The sequence below is a fragment of the Globicephala melas genome, chromosome 18 (assembly GCF_963455315.2).
Source record: "Globicephala melas chromosome 18, mGloMel1.2, whole genome shotgun sequence".
NCBI classification, from domain to species: domain Eukaryota; kingdom Metazoa; phylum Chordata; class Mammalia; order Artiodactyla; family Delphinidae; genus Globicephala; species Globicephala melas.
This window is the reverse complement of record NC_083331.1, coordinates 322568-333070: the sequence shown is the minus strand read 5'-3', so window position 1 is coordinate 333070 and position 10503 is coordinate 322568. Positions and strand designations below refer to the sequence as shown.

General features: G+C 44.7%; 1 protein-coding gene across 3 annotated transcripts in view; it reads right to left on the bottom strand.

The window, feature by feature from the left end:
• The window catches only part of MPHOSPH8 (M-phase phosphoprotein 8), a 49730-nt gene that overhangs the window by 5417 nt on the left and 33810 nt on the right, over positions 1 to 10503 (bottom strand). For all 3 annotated transcript variants that reach the window (XM_030882764.3, XM_060287859.2, XM_030882763.3), the window contains 6 exons: positions 9328 to 9453; positions 9159 to 9247; positions 4909 to 5049; positions 4203 to 4289; positions 1911 to 2065; positions 46 to 200 (listed from right to left, as the gene is read on the bottom strand). In XM_030882764.3, the coding sequence (XP_030738624.1) occupies positions 46 to 200; positions 1911 to 2065; positions 4203 to 4289; positions 4909 to 5049; positions 9159 to 9247; positions 9328 to 9453 (753 nt within the window). The remainder of the gene's footprint in view (positions 1 to 45; positions 201 to 1910; positions 2066 to 4202; positions 4290 to 4908; positions 5050 to 9158; positions 9248 to 9327; positions 9454 to 10503) is intronic.

The window sequence follows — 10503 nt, the reverse complement described above, 5'->3', positions numbered from 1 at the left end:
AGTTTATAATGTCACATTTCAAAATGAGAGAAAACACAGGCTTACCTTCTGGTATGTTCTGTGGGATTCTATAATTGAAATCCATTGAAAAGTCTGGGCCCTCACAGAGACGATGACATGCTATTGGGAAAACTGGTTCTAGGAGAGCAAGACGCGCTTCAAAGTAATCCTTTATTGTTTCTTCTGCTACTCTTGAAAGTCTAATAAACAAGTACAGTAAACGCTGTTAACATTTGTGTAGGGAAGCACCATGAGCTACAACATTATCAGACTGTTGAATACAATGAGGCTTTCCCAGATCAACCTTAAGGGGGCTAAAAAGCAGCCTCTCTCCTGCTTCCCTGCTTTTTTCGTAGCTCTCACACCTGACACGTCACATGCCTGTCTGTCTGGAGGCTCCGAGTGGGCAAGTCTGTGCCCCGCTGCCACCCCTACCCAGTGCCCAGCACACGGACAGAGCTCCATACACACTCCTCGGATGAGTCAATGAATCAGAAATAAGAATTCTGTCGGAAAATAAACCCAAGAACGGCCACACACAGAAAAGTCTTGTTACAGTACTTAGTTTAGAAAGCAGTCAAATACGGTGATTACTGCTAATTCCAAAAGTCTTTTCAGACGACCCTGCTGGGAATGTAACCAACCCACCCCATCCCAGGATGCTCTGCTTCAAGGAGTATACAGTCCCAAGAACCCTTTCGTCACAGATGTAAAACCAAGCCCAGCGTCCCAGGAAGCCCTCAGCCTTGGGCAAACCAGGCAGGTTGGTCACCCTGCTTGCTGGCCGCCAGTCACTGCCACCCGGGTGGGTGAAGGCTGTCTGCGTGGGCAGAGTACCCAGGCACACACTCCCTTTTCGGCCTTTGCCTTTTTTGTCTCCTGTCTGAAATTTACCTTATTTTCTGCTTAGAACATGGGTCCTACATCTGGAAGGGGAATAACCATCTTTCAGGTGTGAAGATCCAAGTCATGTCCTATGTTTGGTGGGTGAGGAGAGGGGAAGAGTGGCTGTTCCTGCCCAAGGCTGCTGACCCAGGACTCTGTTACATGAACAATAAACACGCTACCTGCATTAGCTACTGTTCCTGAAGCTCGTGTTGCCACAATAAGCAATAAAAAGCTACTAATATGAACTTCCAATAAAATGACGTAGAATTCATTTGAAAAAGCATGAACTTGAATGCGTAAACTGTGGTAGTTTCCAGACAATGTAATTATTATTCAGTACTAAAAGGAAACGAGCTCATCAGGCCATGTAAAGATACGGAGAAAACTTAAATGCCTGTCAAAGAAGCCAATCTGAAAAGGGCGAATATGATTCCAACCAAATGACATTCTGGAGAAGACAGGAAAAGTATCAGTGGTTTCCAGGGTTTGGGAGAGAGGAACAGGTGGAACGCAGAGGATGTTTAGGGCAGTGAGACGACGATGTGGAGACACGTCATTATGTTTGTCCAAACCCACAGGATGGACAACACCCAAGGGGAACCAGGGGCTCTGGGTCATGAGCACATGTCACTGTAGGTCCATCAACTGTAATGGACACACCACCTGGAGAGGGTATGCACATGTGGCGGCAGGAGGTATACGGGAAATCTCTACTTTCTACTCAGCTTCGCTCGGAACCTAAAACCTGCTCTAAAAGTCTAAATGGTTTTCAGAAAATGTTTGGGAGCCAAATTAAGCATAATTAAGATTTTAAGATGATACTCTTAGTATAAGTTTGACAGTTTCTAAGTCCTCAATAACTTGCAGAAAAATAATTCACACACCACTTTTAAAATTCATCATCTTCTGAGACCACAGACCCGTCAGGACTTGTACTTGACAATCTTTTTCTGAGCAGTTACACACAGGCCACTCCAATTATGTGTCCGAATAGGCACCGGGCACATTCACTCCACACTTACGTCTCTAAGTGATTCTTCAGCAGGTCATACACCAGCACGTTGTTACACTGCTTTGCGAAATGCAGCGCACTGTTCTGGTGCTTTGACAGAATGTTGCAATCAGCCCCGCACTCAATGACAAGGCGGACGATGTCTGAATTTCCCCTTTTACAGGCCTGCGTCAGGAATAAAGGAGCAATAATTACTCGACTGTGCTCAGTGACCCTCTCCACGCTGAGCGGGGAGTAAGTTCTCCGTGACGGGAGGGAAAAGAAGCACTGGGGTCGGAAACTGGGAAGCGTAAGTGCTGTGGTCCTTTTCCTCAGTGTGCAGTACAAACAGGGCCGCCTCATTCAGACCGCAGTCAAACGCCTCTCCCTCCTGGCCCTCCTCCATCTCTGGCCTTTTCCGACCCTTAATGGGTGACCTCTTTCAAGCCAAATCTGAGTTTCCCGCCTACCTCTCTCCTAGCTTAAGATCCACGTGTAAAACACCTAAGCATTTCCAGGTCCAGTGCGTGTAAAAATCTTCCATTTGTGCTGCCCGTGTTCTCTAACTCAGGAAATAGGGGACCAACCATCACCTTCAATTACTAAGTCCTGTGAATTTGACCTCTTTAAGACTGGTCAGTCTGTCCACTTCCGTCTCCACTGTCACTACTTCCGTGCAGACTATTATTATCCCACTTAATTTTAAGAACCTCCCTACAAGTCTGCAAACCAATCCATTCCCCCCACTGTAACGGGGGACATTAAAAACAATGCAGCGAAACCCAACCTTTATTCTGCTTCTGTCTTTCTCTAGGCTGGCCCTTCAGATGGCTCCCCGCTGCCGTGAGGGTTAGCCCCTAGCTCCCTGGCACAGATGCAGAGAGCCTGCCCCACACCCCCGTCTCACACCGCCCCCCCATGCTTCAGACTGTGCGAGCATCTGCTGTTGAGAATGTGCCTGGTGATTTCTCAGTAAGATGAAGTTTTAAATTCATGCTTCCACGTGCGACCTGTGCTCTAAACATACTTCGGTAGAAACACACAAGGAGAGTTGAAATTCAAAAGGAGGGCTCCTGGACAAAATAAACATTTCCATGAATCAAATGAAACAGAAACACCAGCAGTGAGCAAGGTTTAACCCCCAAGTGTGGAATAAGGCCGAGGAGCAGGTGACGCAGGCCTTAAGAACTGCACGGTCAAGCACAGACTCAGGGCCAGGGCCCCCGCCAACCGGGGGCTCTGACCAGTCTGCCTTCCTGACTCAGGAAAGAAGGTCGGGAAGAGGTACCACAGACACACACCTTCTTGGTGAGCAGCTCACACAGCTGCACGTAGGGAGCAGGCAAGTGAGCCTCAGGCTCCACGCACGGTACAAGGTCATAGCCTGCTGTGTGGACAGCATTATCAGGCCAGAAACCTGGAGCTGCCACAGGAAAGTGCTGGACTGGGTGGGGTCCCCTAGAAGCAAATGCAAGACTGCTAAACAGGGAGGGGGGGCTTCAACAACCTTCCACTCAAAACTGTCTGCAGGGGGCTCCCCTGCTGGCGCAGTGGTTAAGAATCCGCCTGCCAATACAGGGGACACAGGTTCGAGCCCTGGTCCGGGAAGATCCCACATGCCGCGGAGCAACTAAGCCTGTGCGCCACAACTGCTGAGCCTGCGCTCTAGAGCACGTGAGCCACAACTGAGCCCGTGTGCTGCAACTACTGAACCCGCGTGCCTAGAGCCCATGCTCCACAACAAGAGAAGCCACGGCAGTGATAAGCCTGCACACTGCAACGAAGAGCAGCCCCCGCTCGCCACAACTAGAGAAACCCCGCACGCGGCAACAAAGACCCAACGCAGCCAAAAATAAATTAAAACAAAAAAACCCCACTGTCTGCAAACCACAATTCTGAGCACAGAAGATGAAGTCACCAGTGAAACAGTAACGCGTGCACGTCCCTCTTCTCCACACCCAGGTCTGCGCAGGGCACAGCCTGCTTCCCTTCCACTCGCACGTTTCATCCCTGCTGACGTGCATCTTGAGGATGTGGCTTAGCCACCTGCCAGGTCCATCCCAAGGCTGAGCTCAAATCCACACGACTGAGCCTGGTGTCCACTGTACACAAGCTCATAGCTCCCTGTGCTATTCCCACCACGTTGCTCATCACACCGAGTAACTGCCTCTTTGCGGGTCTGTTTCTCCCACTCAGCTGTGACCTGTAGGTCCACAGACAGTCCCGTCCCCATCATACACCAGCCCCAGCACAGCAGCAGCTGGAGACCCCAGCAGGACCATGTTGCATCTGAGGGGAGGACTGCTCCACGGGAGGCATTTACCTTCATTAGAGCCGTCTCACCATTGCTCTGCTGGACGTTTACAAAAGCTCCTGCTTCCAAAAGAATAGCCACTGTCGTTAAAAAGTTCTGTTAAAGAAAAAAAAAGTAAATTTAATTCCCCAAATTCTTTACAACTAAGATATTTCTAGGTGTTTTAGGATTTTTATCCACCAGGAAAAGTACTCAGATTCTATCCCAAGCAGGATGGTGAACACAATATAAACAGCTCCCCCGTGCAGGGTCCTGGGAAAGCTGGAGGCCACGGGGAGCAGGCCCAGCACAGGTACCCGGACAGCCGCGCACCGTCTGCCGGAAACTTCAACCTCAAGTTTAACCACTGGTTTCAGCATAAGAAACTCTGCATATCGATCTTTTAATAAGATAATATATGGGAACATTTTAATTAAATTATTAAACAAAAGGGACACTTAATTTAGATTGGAAAACATTTTTAAAAGATCTAAGAATATTAATACCTTAATCAGAAGTTCTTTTTCAATATAAATCACTTCCAACTAGATAAATGATTTTGCAAATTCAATTACAAAGTATGACTGTCAATAAAAACGTATCCATTTATGACAAGTTACAGATGAACTGAACTATGAAAATTTAGTTACGTGACTGTAGGACCGGTACATTTCCCTGCAGAGACAGACTCTGTCTCGGTCCCAAGACTATCGAACCAAAGCCTTGAGTGGCCGACCTTCTCGGCAGCATGGATGAGCGCGGTGGTCCCGTTCTTCTGCCGACCGTTCACTTTTGCCCCCTTCTTGAGGAGCAGCCTCAGCAGGTCGTCCTGCCCCCCTGCTGCCGCAAGCATCACCAGTGTCATCCCGCTGGAATCCTGTATTGGTTTTGTTTATGAAAAAACATGTCAATGTTTAATCAGAAAAATTTTAGAACTAAGTTTTTTCATTTACTATGTTTCAATGCGAAATCACTGAAATACATTGATTTATGTATCTACGTACTTAGGTTTTTCATTAAAATACCCTAACAATCAGAAACTAATCACCTTTAGAATTTTTCCATATGTGTTACCAAAAAATTTTACAACATCCACTTATTAAGTTCTGAAGGTATACCAACACTCTGCATGATACAAAATGAACAGTGAACCATGAGCCACATAAATGGCAAAGGTACTCACTTCCCTCAAAAGTCTCCTGTGTTTTAGGTAAAACAGGTGAAACGCACATATTCATTATACTCATCTGGTTGGCCCAAAGACAGAAGGCTAGAAATGACGGTGGGAAGAAACACAAGTCCATTCTATTGGTTACAAACGAAAATGAATGCTTTCTGGATGAGACAAATGTTGGCCTATGTAAATATAACCGTTGGGAAGTGAGAGTTTGAGTTCTCTAAGGATACAGAAGGAAATTCAGAAGTGGCAAACAGGACACTGACATGGTTAGTTTCTGAGAGTCCATAACAAAATAGAGAAATTAAAGAAAAGTGCTTTTAATAGAGATAAAACTACAAAAGGCTGACAAAAGATAAAAAGGTAACTATTAGCGAAAATATTTCCGATCACTAGTTCAAGCAATCACCATATGAGAAAACCGAACAATTTATTAAATAACATTTGATAAAACCAAATTCCAGTAGTATGAATTAATTTAGCTATAATCTTAAAGTCTAGCAAAATTTGCGTGTCTGAGTAATTGGAGGGAACACAAATATAAGAAAAATGATTCTTGGCCGTAGTACTTTAGACAGACTCAACAGGATCCACTTAAATTGAAATAAGGGGACTTCCCTGGTGGCACAGTGGTTAAGAATCCGCCTACCAATGCAGGGAACACGGGTTTGAACCCTGGTCCGGTAAGATCCCACATGCCGCAGAGCAACTAAGTCTGTGCACCACAACTACTGAGCCTGTGCTCTAGAGCCCGCGAGCCACAACTACTGAGCCCAGGTGCCACAACTACTGAAGCCCACACGCCTAGAGCCCGTGCTCTGCAACGAGACAAGCCACTGCAATGAGAAGCCCGTGCACCGCAATTAAGAGTAGCCCCCACTCGCTTCAACTAGAGAAAAGCCCGCGTGCAGTGTGAGAAGGATGGGTGCTAGCTCTTCTCTAAATGTTTGACAGAATTTGCCTGTGAAGCCATCTGGTCCTCGACTTTTATTTGTTGGAAGATTTTTAATTACAGTTTCAATTTCATTTACTTGTGATAGGTTTATATTTTCTAATTCTTCTTGGTTCAGTCTTGGAAAATTGTACCTTTCCAAGAATTTGTCCATTTCTTTGTGGTTGTCCATTTTATTGGCATATAGTTGTTTGTGGTAGTCTCTTTTTTTTTTTTTTTTTTTTGCGGTACGCAGGCCTCTCACTGCTGTGGCCTCTCCCGTTGCGGAGCACAGTCTCCGGACGCACGGGCTCAGCGGCCATGGCTCACGGGCCCAGCCGCTCCGCGGCATGTGGGATCCTCCCGGACCAGGGCACGAACCCATGTCCCCTGCATCGGCAGGAGGACTCTCAACCACTGAGCCACCAGGGAAGCCCTGTGGTAGTCTCTTATAACCCTCTGTATTTCTGCGGTGTCAGCTGTGATTTCTCCTTTTTCATTTCTAATTTTATTGATTTGTGTCCTCTCCCTTTTTTTCTTGATGAGTCTAAGGGTTTATCAATTTTGTTTATCTTCTCAAAGAACCAGCTTTTAGTTTTATTGATCTTTGCTACTGTTTCCTTCGTTTCTATTTATTTCTGCCCTGATCTTTATGATTTCTTTCCTTCTACTGACTTTGGGTTTTCTTTATTCTTTTTTCTCTAGTTGTTTTAAGTGTAGGGTTAGATTGTTTATTTGAGATTTTTCTTGTTTCTTGAGGTGAGAGTGAATTGCTATAAACTTCCCTCTTAGAACTGCTTTTGCTGCATCCCATAGGTTTTGGGTCATTGTGTTTTCATTGTCATTTGTTTCTATGTATTTTTAATTTCTCCTTTCATTTCTTCTGTGACCTCTTGGTTATTTAATAGTGCAGTGTTTAGCCTCCACGAATTTGTGTTTTTTTACAGTTTTTTTCCTGTAACTGATTTCCAATCTCATCACGTTGTGGTCAGAAAAGATGCTTGATTTCAATTTTCTTAAATTTTCCGAGGCTTGATCTGTGACCCAAGCTGTGATCTATCCTCAAGAATGTTCCGTGTGCCCTTGAGAAGTGTATTCTGCCACTCTTGGGTGGAATGTTCTATAAATATCTATTAGATCTATCTGGTCTATTGTGTTATTTAAAGCTTGTGTTTCCTTATTTATTTTCTGTTTGGATGATCTGTCCATTGGTGAAAGTGGGGTGTTAAAGTTCCCTACTATTATTGTGTTACTGTCGATTTCTCCTTTCATGGCTGTTAGCATTTGCCTTATGCATTGAGGTGCTCCTATGTTGGGTGCATAAACATTTATAACTGTTATATCTTCTTCCTGGATTGATCCTTTGATCATTATGTAGTGTCCCTCCTTATCTATTGTTAAATCTTTATTTTAAAGTCTATTTTATCTGATAACGAGTATTGCTACTCCAACTTTCTTATGATTTCCATTTGCATGGAATATCTTTTTCTATCCCTTCGCTTTCAGTCTGTATGTGTCCCCAGGTCTGAAGTGGGTCTCTTGTACACAGCATATATATGGAAAATGATTTAAAAATTATAAAATATGTATGAATACATCTAAAATAAACATACAAGAACTATATGAAGAAAAAAGCCCAAAGAACTTTGCTTAAGGGAATAAATGAAGAGCTGAATGAATATAGAGTTGTCATATTCCTGGATCGAAGACTCAAAGTGTCCATTCTGAGCTAAAATAATCTATATATTTCATGTGGTTTTAATGAAAATCCCAATAATCTTTTTACTGCAATCGTAAAGGATTCAACCTAACAAATCCACTATTAAAGCAAGAAAACTAAAGAAGAAAATACAAGAATCTTTTCTAAGCAAGGTAGGACACCCAAAAGGCTTAAAGGAAAAGATCAACAGATGTAACTACCTAAAAATAAAAATCCCTCCAAGCAATAAGACTCAAAAAATAAAAATGTAAAAGCAGAGAATGGGTTAATATGCTTCCATTAAAATCTTTACAAATCAGTGTGAAAAAACCCAGCAACAATAGAAAGCTGGGTGATTTCCCTGGTGGCTCAGTGGTTAAGACTGTGTGCTTTCACCACAGGGGGCACGTGTTCGATCCCTGGTTGGGGAACTAGATCCTGCAAGCCTCACAGCACGGACGCGGACACACACACACACACACACACACACACAAAACAATAGAAAGATGGGCAGTTGTTGTAAATAGGGAACTACCAATGAAACACAAATGGTGACATGAAAACGAGGAGTCACTTTCCCCTCAAAGTGCAGAGGTTAAACCACAGACAAAACCAGGCAAATCACGGCTAAAACTAATGGTCATTATACAGGGTTGGAATTACGGGACCTATAATTTTCTTTCATTTTTTTAAAAAATAATAAATAAATAAATAAATTATTGGCTGTGTTGGGTCTTTGTTGCTTCACGTGGGCTTTTCATTGCAGTGGCTTCTCTTGCTGCAGAGCATGGGCTCTAGGCACACGGGCTCAGCAGTTGCGGCTCGTGGGCTCAGTAGTTGTGGCTCACAGGCTCTAGAGCACAGGCTCAGTAGTTGTGGCGCACGGGCTTAGTTGCTCCGCGGCACGTGGGATCTTCCTGGACCAGGGCTTGAACCCGTGTCCCCTGCATTGGCAGGTGGATTCTTAACCACTGCGCCACCAGGGAAGCCCTATAATTTTCTACGTTATACATTTCTAGAATGTTTGAATCCCATAAAGTCAACATGTATCACTTTTATAGTTAGGAAAAGAAAGAATAAAACTGAATTATTTTAAAAGAGTTACTTTCTAAATAAATAAATAAATAAAAGAGTGACTTTCCATCTTCCTTTCATGAGATTTTTACAAAGACACTTTACCTCTTGGTCCAGGTTATATTCTTCACTTGAATTAAGTGCAAACTTCACAGTGATATAATCCCCGTTTTTCACAGCATCCCTCAATACATCTAAAATGAAAGGAAAGATAAATTAGGTTTTACATACCTAGATTCATGAAGGGGATCCCCGTAATTCCAGAACTACTCACTGCTTGGAATTGCTTCTGCTGTTGTAAAATTCTCATCTTCCCCATCAAGATGTTTTTGAAAATCCTCTAATTTCATCCATTCCAACTGCAAATCCATGCCGAAACTCAAAATCTGTTGTCTGCCATCTGGAACACAGGAGCCTTATTAAGATACATTTTGCTGGACTATAAAAAAAAATACAGTGCTGTTTTATTAAATATATGGTGCCCTAATCAGAATGTTACACACACTTTGAACATACGTCACTACGTAACCGAGTCTCTAGTTAAATTTCTGATTTCCTTTGGGAAGTAACATGAATTATCCACTTTTAGAGGTCACACACAAAGAGGCATCAAGACAAATAGGTTTACTATTAACTGTAAAATAATAACATATGAACTTTGGAAGCTGAAAGGCAGCGAGAAATCAAGGATTCAGTAAGAGGAAGCGCTAATGTTTCTTCCTTCGGCCATTCTTCTTGGACAGACGCTCAGCCCTCCTCATCCGGAAGGGCCAGATGCAGAGCATCAACTGCACTGCGCCACCTTACAGGAGGGGCAGCTGTACACTGCTCCCCGCCTCCATGTAGGTACAGGCATTCTGAACGTAGAGACCAGATCCGTGAGTAAAGAAGAGCCACTGCCTGCGGCCATGTCGCACTGGGCTGGGTTTCTCCCCCGGAAGCGCCACCATGATGGGGGCCCAGCGCCCTGGGCTCCGAGCCACCCCCCACACGCACGAAGCCAGCGCTCATTCCCACCCTCATGTGTCTGGTCCACGGGTTTGTCAACACCACGGCTGAAAACGTTCATTCTCTACGGGCAGTGCAGTGGAGGGGATCTGGGGATAATTCAACATGACCGCACTAGTTTAAAAAGTGAAGAGCCCATCAAATATTTGATGGTAAGAGATAAAGGATTTAAACACAGATGGCCAGCAGGCACATGAAAGATGCTCAACACTGCTAATTTTCAGAGAAATGCAAATCAAAACTACAGTGAGGGCTTCCCTGGTGGCGCAGTGGTTGAGAGTCCGCCTGCCGATGCAGGGGACACGGGTTCGGTCCGGGGGGATCCCACATGCCACGGAGCGGCTGGGCCCGTGAGCCGTGGCCGCTGAGCCCGCGCGTCCGGAGCCTGTGCTCCGCAACGGGAGAGGCCACAACAGTGAGAGGCCCGCGTACTGCAAAAAAA